Raw genomic sequence first — 13994 nt, 5'->3', positions numbered from 1 at the left:
GGTAATTGAAGCTGGCACAGGTCAGGTCATTTGTCCTGCAAACTGACAGGTCCAAGACTTAACCCCAGGTGTGTCTGACTCCAAAGCTGGCACTCCTAATCCTTGAAAGCTCTCCTGCTTCCATGCCTATCCAAAACACCACCGAGAAGGCAAAACCCAAAACAGCCCAAGCCGTGAAGCAGGTATCACAACACTCTTAGACTCTTGTTTTAGATGCAATTCTAACAAGCTGCTCAGCTTCATTTCTCAGGCCCAGCAGCCGGACAGGAATGGAGTTAGAGCAGCTTCTCTTAATAGGAAGATAAGAGAGGGGTGATTAAAGCGATAATCAACGAAGCCTAGGAGCCTGGGTCATTGTGTGTTGGGGCAGCTGACTCCATCCACATCAAACTAGTGCACCTGGAGCACAATTATTGACTGCGAGTTGCCAAGGAAAGGTAGCATTGTACAAGAGACTGCAAGGGTGGAGAGCAACTAACTCAGGGGCCTATGTCACAGAAGAGGGCTGGAGTTGTTCTGCTACTTCCTGACAGATTTAAACAACCTGAGCCTCACCTTCCTCCACTAGAGAGGTGGAGACAATGATTCTGGCCCCCCACAGAATGCCAGCAAGATTCCACAAGCTCTTGAAGGTGAAAATACTTGGTCAACAATAGCCAAGGTGAGTTACAGTGTTTGATGTGTTCTGCTTAACAAGACTGGAAAGTAGGCTATACATTTGGATATTTTCCAACAATATGGGGAAATAATAAAAAGCTGCGATACAGTCATGCACCATATAATGACATTTTGGTCCAATGACAGACCACACATACGATGGTGGCCCCATAAGATTATAAGGTAGCTGCGCTATATAGGCATACCACTTTTTTAATCTTTTATACCATATTTTAAATTGTACCTTTTCTATGTTTAGATCTGTTTGGATACACATATACTTACTATTGTGTTACAATTGCCATTGTGTTACAGTATTTAGAACAGTAACATGCTGTACAGGTTTGTGGCCTAGGAGCAACAGGCTATACCATATAACCTAGGTGTGTAGCAGGCTAGACCATCTAGGTTTGGGTAAGCACACTCCACAATGTTTGCACAATGACAAAATCACCTAGCAATGAAGTTCTCAGCATGTATCCCCGTGGTTAAGTGACCCATGTCTGTACTTCAAGGGTTAAGTTTCATCATCCAGCAACTTCCCTCTTGCAGATCCCCTCAGGAAGCTGATCACAGGAGCCACAACTAACTGCCAGCCTCTTGGCCTTGCTACTAGACTATCCACCTGGTTCACCTCCTGCTTAAAGGTTACCCATGATCTCAATCCACATGTCTAATGAGACCAAGGACAGGCAGAGCAGGACACTGACTATAGACTCTGAAATCTACAAGTCACTAATTCGAAATGGAGCCAAACACTCTGTGGGGACAAGCCACTAAGAAACCGGGGCTCCCGCCTTCAGCCAGCCTCTGGGGAGGTCATTTGGACTCCAAGCCACATATGGTTGGGGAGGATACCAATTAGCAACTTGCTGGATTGCTGAGTGGAAACGCTAGTCTTGGAATCAGCACCACCATCATCATTGCTGAGCACATATCACAAAGTAAGCATTGTGTGGACAAGGCAGGGGGTTCCGAGACAGGTAAGTTCCTGCCTTCATGGAGCTCATAACCTACTGAAGGAGATGTACACTGTAAGTGAATATGATGCAATGACAGCCCTCACTAAGCACTTGGCACATGTGTTATCTCATTTCAGCCACACAACAATCCTGTGCTTATCATCTCCATTCTAGAGATGTGGAAACTGACATCCAGCAAAGGTAAATCATTTACCTAATGGCTTCAGCAGGCAAGTGGTGGAGCCAGGATTCAAACTCAAGCTTTGGCGTCAGAGGCCATGCCTGCAGTCCCTACGACCAGTGCAACGGACTGGTACAGATAAGGGCCATGGGGGAACACGCAGGTGAGGAGCTTGGGGGTGGGACTCTGGGGTCCAGGGTGGGCTTTGGAAACAGCTGGATGCAGGTTGTAAAATTGCTCTGCTGCTCCTTCACCAGGGGGATCCCTGAGACTCCACTGTTTTCTAAAGCAAAGGAGGGCTATGATGCCTCCATGAAGGAGCGTTGTGAAGATGAAGGGAGCAGACCTAGGGAGGGTGCACAGCGCCATCTTGGGCATGTTCCACTGGACCAAAGGCGACCGGAGAGAGCACATGAGCTTTTGTGGGGAGGCTGTGGTCAGGAAAGGGCTTCACGGAAGAAGTGGCTTTTAAGATGGGCCTTGAAGGATCAGTCATTTTGGCTTAACTTCAAGGAAGAGAGCAGTGTGGGGCAGGCATGAGCAAAGACACTGGAGATGAAAAAGCTGGGGCCCATCTGGGGAGCAAGCTGGCTGCAGCCCAGGGAGAGAGCTGGAGAGTAGATTGGGACATGGCTAGAAAGGAAGGTGAGTCCACATTTCAGCTGGCAGGGCAATGACCTCTGCCCATGTTTACTGAGATCCACTCCGGGTATGTGCCAGACACCAGGCATTATCGGGTCCGTCCTTTGAAGACATCCTCTTTATAGAAGTTCGGGGACAAAGGCAGCAGAGGCACAGCAATGGACTGGCGCCTTCCTTTCCTCCTCTCCTGCCTCCCCCTGGGGCTGGGCATTACACAACACTGGAGAGCAAAAGGCAGGTACTGCTGACGTTAACTGCATGTACTGCTGACATTAAACAGACCGCCATTTCACTGTGCACTGGCAAAGGCACGCACGCACACACACACACACACACACACACACACACACGGGGTGAGAAGCCAACTTGATTCTCCAAAAGATTGCATAATTCTTAGGTGATTTTAAAATAGCTGATGAAGAATCCACTTTAATCTTTTTTGGGTGGGTGATGAAGGGCTGAAGAGCATCGCTAAGACACTTTTGACAGAATCATTAACAAGAAATAAGCCGCCAGCACTCAGTTGCAAAACGAGCAGCTCCTAAAACCACTATCTTTTACACATTCCAAGGGCCACAGAGGCTTCCTGGATGACCAGAGTGTGTGAGGGGGCAACCCAAAGAAGAGGCCTGGCCCAGCTCAGGCCCTCCCCAGCAACCCCCACGGGTCACACACTTCCCTTCTGAGATGGGCAGAAACACCACCACTGACATGATCTTCTTTCACGGCCCCCAAAGAACTGTCTTGTCTGTGCCAATCGCTTGGCACCTAATCGTGTCCAGCCTGTGCCTGCTATTCTACCCTGGGCTCCAATTGTATTGAAAATAATCTGATTTGTAACTCTTTATCAGTGTGAAATGCATTCTCTCAACCAGACTCTGAACGTCTTGAAAGACGGTTAGAATTGTGCTCCTGTCGCAATCCTGTGTCCACATGTCCGGGACAGACCAGATAGCAAATATTTTACCACATACTAGATAATGAATCTATGGTTCTTTTTTTGTTTGTTTTTGGAGAGATAGCGTCTCGCCATGTCACCCATGGCTGGTCTCAAACTCCTGGCTTCAAGCGATCCTCCCGCCTCGGTCTGTCAAAGTGCTGGGATTACAGACGTGAGCCACCGCATTTGGCCTGAATCTATGGTTCTTGTATGTCTACTAACATCATCTTCTAATGATACTGTCAGTAAATTATTCATCTGCATATCCCATGAGTCTAGAACAGAGCTTGGCAGACAATAGTCCAGTTAAGACTTCTTTTGAAGAAATCTTAATTCCACCTTGGAAGAAAGACTTCATCCATGAGGTTGGGACCTGAAGGGTGAGTGGGAATTAGGCAGATGAGGGAGGGTCGGGAGGAATCTTCTAGGGTCAGAGGGAGTGTGAGGGTGTGTACATGTGTGGCTGTGTGGCCAGAAACGGGCTTCCAAGCACCCATGGAGGAGTAATTTACCTTGGAGAGAATCAGAAGACATTAGAACTGGAGGGAGGAAGGAAAGCAAGGAAGCGTAGGCAGGCAAGTTTGCAGGTCTGATGGCAGAAGGCTGAGGAAGTTTCCATATGATGGCTTCTATTTTCTCTCTGAAGAGGGCAGTAAAGGTATCTTCTAAGAGGGAGGAGGGAGGGAGGTGGGAGAGGGAGAGGTGGGAGGTTTCGCAAGCAAAACAACGTTTTGAAATAGCCATTGAGAAGAAAGGAGAGGCTGGGCGAGGTGGCTCATGTCTGTAATCCCAGCAATTTGGGAGGCTGAGGCGGGAGGATCACTTGAGCCCAAGACTTCAAGACCAACCTCAGCAACATGGCAGAACCCCATTCTACAAAAAATAATAAAAATTAGCCAGGCATGGTGGTGCAAGGCTGTAGTCACAGCTACAAGGGAGGCTGAGCTGGGGAGGTCCAGGCTGCAATGAGCTGTGATTGCACTACTGCACTCCAGCCTGGGTGAAGGGGTGAGACCCTGTCTCCCCTTCAGGAAAAAAAAAAAAAAAGTAAGAAAAAGAGGAAAGGAGGGAGAGAGAACCCAGTGGTCTGTCGGGGACGGAAGTACAGGGCTGAAGGTCTAATTGAGGTTACAGACCTCGTGTTTCTGTTACACCAAGGTGTGTGGCTGGCCAAGACTTCTTCAGTACCCGTGTGTAGGTGGACTGATTTGGCTTGAGGTTTCATCAGATGGAAGGAGAGCAGGACTCGGGGAGGGAGGATCGTTTTGAGAATGCCGAGGTAACGGGTCAGGATAGGGAAAAAGCAGATTGATAGCGAGGGGGAAAGCAGAGACAGCAATGGACAGGAAACCCAAAGATGGTGAAAAACAGATACAGCGGAAGTGACTCAAGTGGCTGGAAGTGGAAGAGATTGTGGCTGGGGACATCAAAGGAGGTGCAGATGCTGTTGATAAGGTTCCCAGTGTGGCCCCGGAGTGGGAGGCTGATGTGAAAAGAGGTCAGGGAACTGGCGCTGAAAGGGCTGTACTGAGGATGGGGTCCCTGCTCCCCAGCAACTCAGATACCCTAGAAGCATCCACTCAGAGTCTAGGGTTCCGAGAATCCATCAGTCCCACAGCCTCATTTTAAAACCAGGGACACTGAGAGGGTCAGGGCCTGACCCAAGGTGAGAAACGGGTTTTGAGACTAGTGGTGCTGCTCCCCGCTCCTCCATGCCCTGGCCAGGGCTCTCCTCCCACTCTCCCCCAGAGAGAAACAGAGGCAGGTGATGCTAGGAAGAGGAGGAGAGAAGGAGGCCGCCAGTCCCTCTCCAGGCCGGGCAATCCACTCCAGGCTCGCAATCCACCGACCTGGAGCTCACGGCCTCCGCCCTCCTGGCCCATCGGCCCCCACCCGACCCCACCCGACCCCACCCGACCCCACCCGACCCAGGCCGGTTCCGGTCACGCCGGAAGCACGTGGCCCCCCACCCCGCGGCGTTGCCCGGAGACCAGGGTTGTTTACCAGCGGGACAGAGCCGGGCGCAGGCGGCGGATGGAGCGGAACGGCTAGGTGAGCGCGGCTGCCCGACCCCGCGGCCTGTTCTTGGCCTCCGCCGGGCCTAGAAGGGGCCCGGGGGAGGCCAGTCCCCGAGCCCCCAGCACATCACCCGGGAGGGCCTCCCCAGACCCAGCCCCGGGGACGCGAACCCCGGGAGACAGGCAAGAAGCCTGGAGAAAAGTCTGCTCCCGAGGCAAAGCAAGTCTGGCCAGAGCTCACCTTTACCAAAATAGGGTAACTCCCGGGCTCTGCAGAAACGGAGGGACCTATGCAACCGCTGGGCCATGCCCTGCAGGCTGGGATGTAGCGACAGAGACACAGACCCAGGGAGAGAAAAGGATGTCCCGGTCTCCGGCAGGGCAGAGACCGGAACCAGATGGACCCTCCCCCAGTCCTGTGCTCTTTCACTGAAGTCAATTCTCGCTTTCTAAACGCTCTTTCTCGCCCCTCCCCCAGATCCCTCCTCTGCCCCTTAAGCCTGTTGCCTTCTAGGGCGCTGGAACTTGGACATAATTGAGTTATCTCCACCACCTCCCTGCCCTTCTGACTCTGGAATCATCCCCAATTCTCTATCCAAACATTTGATCACTTGGTAGCTTGTAGTTCAGTGTGGCACTCTGCATAGGACAGTGTATTCTAATCATTAGTTTGGGGTAGAACTGGGAATGGTACCAGAGTTTTTTCATTCTCAGGCCAACCACCATCTCCTGTTGGTTCTTCAGAGCATTTTTATCCTGAAAGCCTGGTGGGGGTGTGGGTTGGGGGGGGCGGGATGGCAACGGATAGGATTAACTGATACAGTTTTAAAAGACCAATTCAAATGTATGTATCTTGGTATATACCAGCAGATGGTATGTAGGTGGTTATATTTTACTGCATATACTGTAGGCTTAGATTTGGGTTGTGAGTGAAATAGGGTGGTCTGACCCTGTGGTGGGTGGTGGGCACCCTTAGAAAGCAGGAGCCCTGCTTTAGCTTCTCCTGTCCACATTTTCTTCTTTCCAGTTGATTTGATGATGAATCTTAAGGAATGGGCACCTGCCCTTCTGGCAACTTCTTGGAAACAGTTGGCAGTGTTTGCTTCCTGACTCCTAGCAGGCCGCTGGGGTGCAGCTATTGTGTTTAAGTAAACAGGCCACTCGCCTATTCAGCTTGGCAGCTTGATAGATGCCTACGCCTAGATCTTGTCAAATCAGTTTGTGGTTGAGCGGCTGCCAGGCCTAGAGGTGGTGAAATGAACTCAGCAGGGATAATCATGGCTGCTGCTAGGAGCCTTCCTGGACTGAGGGTGGTGGGCAGAGTTCAGGACCCGAGGTGTGAATATAAAGGCACAGTTGGCCCACATCCCCAAACACCTGTTTCCCCCACCGCCCCATCCCTGTGTGATGGATGCTGGGGAGAGCTGGTGTTCCCTCCGTGTAACAGATGGTCCCTGTGCTCAGGAGGAGGCAGTGGGTTATGAAAGCAGGTTGGATATAATGGTTTTACCTGAAGGAGGTGTTAGTCTCTAAATAACCATGAGTGGGCTCCTAGGAATTAGTCATAATTGAGGTTTTTCTCTGAGATAGCTCACAGTCATGTTATCTTATGACCAGGGTGTCTTGAATATGACACCCCCTGAACATGGATAATTATATAGAACCAAAAGGTATAGAAAGTGCATGCACATACTCAAGTTTTACTGTTAAAAATAATCCCACAGAGAGCCTGTGAGAACACATGACTCTCCTCATCAAAGTTGTTAAGGAAGAGGTTTCTAAGTTACCAAACTCACTGACAGTTAAACCTTCCTGAGGCATGTGTGGGTGTTGGAAGCCAAGCCTGTGATAATTCTGTAGAAGCTGTGGCAAATTAATAGCCATTCCACAAGTGGGGAGGGTGGGCCGAGAGGGGCGTGGGTTTGCCTCTGGAGCTTATCTTTGGCAGAGCAGTTGGACAGTTATGACCTTCTCCTGCCATCCTGAGTGAAAGTGCAGAGCTGCTAATTGCCAGAGAAAGACTTGAGAAGGAGACTAAAGGGGAAAAAACACATTCTTCACAGTTGATCAGAAAATAGATGAAATTAACAAGGAGATGGGCAGTCTTTTTTGATGCCAAAACTTTGCTAAGGAGAAGGCTCCTGAGCTACTAGCAGCCAGACTGGGTGTGAAAGACGAGGGAGAAGTGGAAAATGGGAGTGGAGAGAGACTCAGGCTGTGAGTAGAATGCAGCAGACATAGAGGCCTTTAAAAGAGGGTAGCTTTGTCCAAGATTTTGAATTGAGCAGGACATCAAGAAGATATAGGGATATTATGTTGTGTTTGGTCCTGGTTTGAGTGGAGAGGAAGCGGATACTCCCTAAAATTAGGCAGCAGTGGTTACGTGCGCAGAATGGTAAGGTTAGAATACAAACCCTGAGAGGCTCAGATTACGTTGTTCAAGATTTTGTGATGAAAGGAGTGAATTTGCAGGAAGTGCAAATCATTCTGCGGGAAGTGAATTTGAGGTAAGTAAAATGTGGAATTAGAAAAGAAGTGATCAACTCGGGATTTTATTTTCACATGTTTTTGAGGCAACTGCATAGGTGGTAGCTCATTGCAGTCCACCTCCCTGCATTTCTGTGTAGTGGACAGGGCAGGCATGAGTTTCAGGACTCACCCAGCTGGTTGACTAGGAGTAGAATCACTGAGGACACAAGGGGAAAAGTTCTAGAGCAAAACAAGGAAGGCTTTTGAACTTAGCACATAGGAAGCACTAAACAGACAACCCGAAGCAAACAACAACGACAACAAAAAAAACACTTAACATTTAATTAAGTTTCTACCACGCACTAAGCCTGGTGCTTCCCGCCTTACCTACATTATTTCATGTTATTATCCTCATGTTACAGACAAAAAGACTGATGTTCTGAGGTATTTAAGTAATACCTCTAAGATCATTTAGCTAATTTGATAGATGAGGAAAGTTTTGTGCCAGAAAGGTAGAGTGATTGCCCCTTGATCAGGTAGCTAGCCAGTGGCAGAGAAGCTGAAATTGAACCCACACCTTGTGACACCTGGTCCTCTGTCCTTGCTCCCAAATATGCTGTTTCTTGGGGACCATGAAACACTGGAAAGTCACCAGAAGGTCTTTAGAAGGCTAGGAGAGGCCAGGTCAGCTTTCAAGCAGAGAAGGCAGGAGTCACAGTGGTGGTCAGGATTCAGAGGGAGGCAGGGAGCCCAATAAGATGTCTGCAATGTTTAGGGAAAGATGGAACTGGAGATTGGGAGGAGGAGGTGCTGGTAGTAGTGTTAGTGAAATGGCCACCAAGATGGCAATGAAAGAGGAGGTGTCATGGTTTAGCAATTCCGGGTCTGCACAGAGAAATGTTCACGCCTCCCACCATGCTTCAGTTCATTGCTTCTGGTGGATTTAACCAGCACTCACACAGATTTTTGGTGGGAGATCCAAATACAGAGGCCCCAGGGTGCCTATCAGGTAGCTGGGAAGACAGAAGTCTGAATAGCTCGGGAGGCTGAGGCACAAGAATTGCTTGAACCCAGGAGGCGGAGATTGCAATGAGCTGAGATGGCGCCACTGCATTGCAGCCTGAGTGATGGAGTGAGACTCTGTCTCAAAAAAAAAAAAGAAAAAAGAAAAAAAGAAATGTGAGCAGCTAGCAGACATACAGAATGTGATGTGCTGGGCTCAGGAAGCAGCTTGTTTGGGTACAGAGGACACAGGACCGGGTGTCACAAGACCTGGGTCCTATCTCCAGCTCTGCCACCAGCTGGCTGTGTGACCGTCGGGAAATCACTCTACCTTTCTGGCTCATACATCTGTAGAATTAGCATGCGCCCAGAGTTGCTGTAGGACAGGGACCAACAAATGATGGCCCACAGCCCAAATCCGGCCCGTCACCTATTTTGTGTGGCTCATGAACTAAGAATAGCTTTCACATTTTTAAATCATTGAAAAAGAATCAAAAGAGAGTATTTTGTGACACATGAAAATTATCTGAAATTCAAATTTCAGAGTCCAAAAATGAAGTTTTATTGAAACACAGCAGGTTTTCTGGTTTTTACCAGAAACTTCCCCCCTCCTAAAAGAATAAGAATTAGTCCCCCACCTTAATCACGCTCTGGTGCAATACTTTTTATTTTCTTCATAGCGGTTGTTAAGGAATGTCTAAAATGTCTATTTACTTGTGGGTTTTAACCCCTGTCTTTCCTCACTATAATAATTTACATTGCAAGGACTTCAGTTTGCTGATCTCTCGCAAGTGCCTAAAATAAATGAATGCATGCCTGAATGAATAAATTGCAGCTGGTGCCCCTTACTAGATGCCAGAAATTTGTGCTTATTCTGGGCACTCAGGGAGGGAATGGCTTGGATCTAGGAGTCCCAGGAAGTTTAACCCACGGTCTCCTGTTTTTTTCCTGCTTCCTTAGGGGTCTTGAGAAGCAATGGCCACAGAAGCCCCTGTGAATATAGCACCACCTGAGTGTAGCACTGTTGTCAGCACAGCAGTTGACAACCTCATTTGGCAGCCAAACTCACTAAATATGCACATGATAAGGCCCAAGTCCGCCAAGGGACGGACAAGACCGAGTCTGCAGAAATCCCAGGGCGCGGAGGTGTGCGCTCATCATATACCATCTCCGCCTCCAGCCATTCCCTATGAGTCGCCAAGCAGCCAAAAACCAGGAGCCTGTGCACCCAAATCTCCAAACCAGGGAGCTTCTGATGAGATCCCTGAGCTGCTGCAGCAAGTACCCATTGGGGCATCCTCTTCTCTCAATAAGTATCCAGTCCTTCCTTCCATCAACAGAAAAAGAACCTGGAGGAGGAGGCTGTGGAAACCGTTGCCAAAAAGGCCAGCTCACTGCAACTGAGCAGTATCCGGGCTCTTTACCAAGAGGAGACGGGCACCATGAAGACAAGTGAAGAAGATTCCAGAGCTCGAGCTTGTGCCGTGGAGAGGAAATTCATCGTCCGAACCAAGAAACAGGGCTCTTCCAGGGCTGGAAATCTGGAGGAACCATCGGACCGAGAACCAAGGTTGCTGCTTGCTGTCAGATCACCAACAGGCCAAAGGTTTGTACGCCATTTCCGGCCAACAGATGATTTGCAAACCATTGTTGCTGTGGCCGAACAGAAAAACAAAACCTCCTACCGACACTGCAGCATTGAAACAATGGAGGTGCCCAGGAGGCGATTTTCTGACCTCACCAAATCTCTGCAAGAGTGCAGAATCCCCCACAAGTCTGTGCTGGGCATCTCACTGGAAGATGGGGAAGGGTGGCCCTGAGTCCACAGCCACCCAGCTGAGGTCCTGGGTCTCTGAGCAAAGGAGCATGCTTGGGCATCGTGGCTCCTAGGCAGCCTGTTTCAAGTGCCATGTGGACCTGGTGCAGCTGGGAAGCTTGGGACTCTCGTCTCCACTGTGTGTCCTCTGAAGCAGTGAAGTCTGTGCCTGCGCCGAGTGCGCTAAGAAGCCTCCCTTCCAGCTGTTCCATTCTCTCCACCACCAGCGTAACTGGCAAGTTACCAAGGTTGTTCCTGAAACAGCAGTGATCATGACTTCTCCTTTCCAGAGTTTTGGGTCCTTCTGAACTAACGGTCCTTTTGGAACACCAGCTTGCCTTTACAGTGAACTGTGATTCTCTTGAAGCCAATGCTTTCCTGTCTGTATTTGATGCAGGATTAAACACTTCCCAGAGAGGATTCTAGTCTGGTAAATAACCACGGTGTAGGAACTATCTAACTGGCATCTGTGTTTCTTGCGAGTATTTTAAAGAAACAGGCCGTTGACCCCGTCTTTGGAAGTAGCCCTTTGCCATGCATGGTCAGTTTCTTAGGGATTTACTATTTGTGTGAGGTGGCATCTAAGGGAAGAATGGGTCTTCTTCCCCAAAACATCAGCATTTCTAAAATAGTCCTAAAGCTTGAAAGTAAGTTGCTTCCATGAGCATGGATTACCCAGTAGCTACTTTTTAATAGAGACTGACTAGGTTTACAACTTCTGGTAGCTACTCTGTGGGCTGAATTCTTCCAAAACTGAGAAAAGCCAGTGCAGTCTGATTTCTTTTGCTTTTGTCACTAATGGAATCTTTTGTTTTTAAAATGTACAAACCTATAAGTCTAAACAGGTTTGTACTGACAATCTCCTTGGCTTATCTGGGGATGGAGCAATTGTTTTATTCCCCAGTTTCAGTGTGTTGCCCACTTCAAACATGGCGTGTCCTTTGGAGCTGTGACAGAGGTGCCTGTTCTGACTTAGAACCTCTGGAGGAGGAGGGGGGTGTCTTGGTCTCGTGTTACTTTGCTGTGCCTGTGCTGAGAGACCATGTGCCCAAGCATCTGGTTGACCGGCAGGAAGTACATCAGCCTGTCTTAGCCTGAGCTGCTTTGAAGACCATGGGGTCTTGTGTTTCCAACTTTGAAGTGCTGATGTGGACAATTTGCCAGTGTTCTCTTTTGCAAGTTCAGCCAGACTCCATGACTCATCTGATCCCTTTTATGGCCAAATCATCCTTCAGAGTAGGGAACACTCAGACATTCTGTGCGTGTTGTTCCCCCAAAGCATGGTCATCACAAAGTCCTGAGTTCTGGTGTGTGCCCCCGCCTCCTGGGTATACAGAGAGAAAGCAGGAATCAGGAGTTCCAGAAGCATATAAATGTGGCTACCCCAGCAACAAGTGCATCCTGTGCTCAGATAAGGTGCATGGTTGGGAGTGTTTTTTCTCGCACACTGAGGCTTAGCAGTGGAGATGGGCACCACTGCCATTTGCTCAGAAGAAGGCTGGTCTTGTCCTAACTGCATCCCACACTGCCCAGATCACTCTAGAATAGGTTATTTCTGAATGTTTTACAGAATTTCTTAATTACCATCCTGGTTTGGTCAGCCATTTCTTTGATTGGAAAGGTCAGCTGGGGCCAGTGGTGCCTCAGGCAGGCCCACACAACTGGCCACCTCTTCCCGTTAATGACCACAGCAGACAGAACTTGAGCCCAGCACCTAAAAGTACAGGAATTTCACTTCCCACCAGGACTCGAGCACATAACTCTGTGTCTGATCTAGGAGGCTGGGGGAAGAGCCTCCCATAAAATCACACCTACTCTGTGGTAAGAATAAAATCCCACCCACCTGGGACTTGGTAATTTCTCCAGACAGGAAAGCTTTAGAAAACTTGAGTGAAATGGAGCAAGCCTAAAAGAGTTAGAATCTTCTGTGCTTAGGGTTTGCTGCTGCTGGTGAGCATAGAATTTTGGGGTTGGGAAAAAGTGGAAGGCATAAGCATAGAAATATTTTAGGATATTTTAGGATATGTGAATAAAGCTAGACTCAAACCATCATAATAAACTTTTTTTTTGGACAAAAGATGATACTAACAATAAAAACCAACTTGTGTGAAACTGAGTCAGTGAAGAAGTGCATCTCGTATTGTAACCTAAGACTTCAGCTCCCACACACGACTGGACAGAGGGGTGTGTTAGCCTGATCTTCAGTTTTCTCATTGGGAAAGCACTTGTTCCACTGTTAGAACCAAGTCCTCCTCCCCAGACACTTCTGATGCCCACTGCAGAAGCTCCGGGGCTCCTGCTTTCAGCTTCTGTCACAGCACTTAGCTTGTCTGGATAAGAGTCACCTGAATTTTTCCTAAACATCATTCCAAGTACTCTGATTTTGAAGATTGGCAAGAACAAACTAAATCAGAATTCGGAGTTCCTGATGGCTCCACATGTTGCATTGCAGCTGAGGCTCCCAGTCCTAAATGGGCTCAACTGGCCTAGCACACTCCTCTTGGTGGCTTTAGGTGGGTCAGCCTTGCCCAATTTGGGGTCATAGACCTCAGTTATTCATTTAACCAATGGCCATTGAGGGCTTACCCGGTGCCACACTTTGAGACAAGCATGGGTGTCCTGAAAAGAAAGTGTTGGCAAGAAAACATGAACCCACTATTGGACTCTCAACTCACACCTTACTGAAGTCAGTGGCTATAGCTTTATCTGCAAAGGACCCCAGAGTGAGGATCCCACATTGTTACTACTGGCTCTTCATCCCATCTTCTGGAGATGCTAAGGAAACTCTTCCCCACCTTTTCTAGTGATGGAGTAGGAACTTTGCATAGGACAAACCTTCACAATAGGTTACTCTAGTATATTCCCTCATAAAGTCCAATAGGTAAATTAGTCTTGGCAGCAGAAGGAACAGCAGGAGAAGTAAGTGATTCATCATCTAGAATCCAGAAAATTTGCACCAACAGATGGCAGGTGGTTATAACACAACAGTTCTTGCCCTGAGAGTATTGGGGACCCAGCCAACAGCCTTCAAGCCAGGGCACTCCTGCGGAAGAGATGGCTTGTGAACATGGCCGTGGACCCAGAGTCACCCCAGAGCTCCCATATAAAATGCTTCACAGACAGAGAAAGTAAGAGCAGCCTTCGGGCATTCATTCCAATTAACAACCTTAAAAGACTAGAGCCAGATCCACCCGCATTACAAAAGCAGGCATTCGAGGAACTAAACTTTGCTTTTGTTCATGCTCTTACCTGCTGTTTTAAATGGGTTTCTAATGTCAAATAAAGCCACCCTGCCTCTTGGGACAAA

At 48.6% G+C, this 13994-nt stretch overlaps 2 protein-coding genes across 2 annotated transcripts in view; one reads left to right on the top strand and one right to left on the bottom strand.

Moving 5' to 3' along the window:
* The window catches only part of PLA2G2C (phospholipase A2 group IIC), a 25307-nt gene extending 19477 nt beyond the window's left edge, over window positions 1-5830 (bottom strand). The window contains exon 1 of the mRNA XM_054540487.2: window positions 5642-5830. The gene's annotated coding sequence lies outside the window, so the exon portion shown is untranslated. The remainder of the gene's footprint in view (window positions 1-5641) is intronic.
* On the top strand, window positions 5346-13994 carry UBXN10 (UBX domain protein 10). Its single transcript, XM_002811375.5, is given in 3 exon segments — window positions 5346-5434; window positions 9832-10212; window positions 10215-13994. Coding segments are annotated over 2 exon segments (843 nt in total). The 5' UTR covers window positions 5346-5434; window positions 9832-9846; the 3' UTR covers window positions 10692-13994.

Source organism: Pongo abelii, chromosome 1 (assembly GCF_028885655.2).
Source record: "Pongo abelii isolate AG06213 chromosome 1, NHGRI_mPonAbe1-v2.0_pri, whole genome shotgun sequence".
NCBI lineage: Eukaryota > Metazoa > Chordata > Mammalia > Primates > Hominidae > Pongo > Pongo abelii.
Note: the sequence above shows the minus strand (reverse complement) of the source record. Positions and strands in the feature narration are given on the sequence as shown.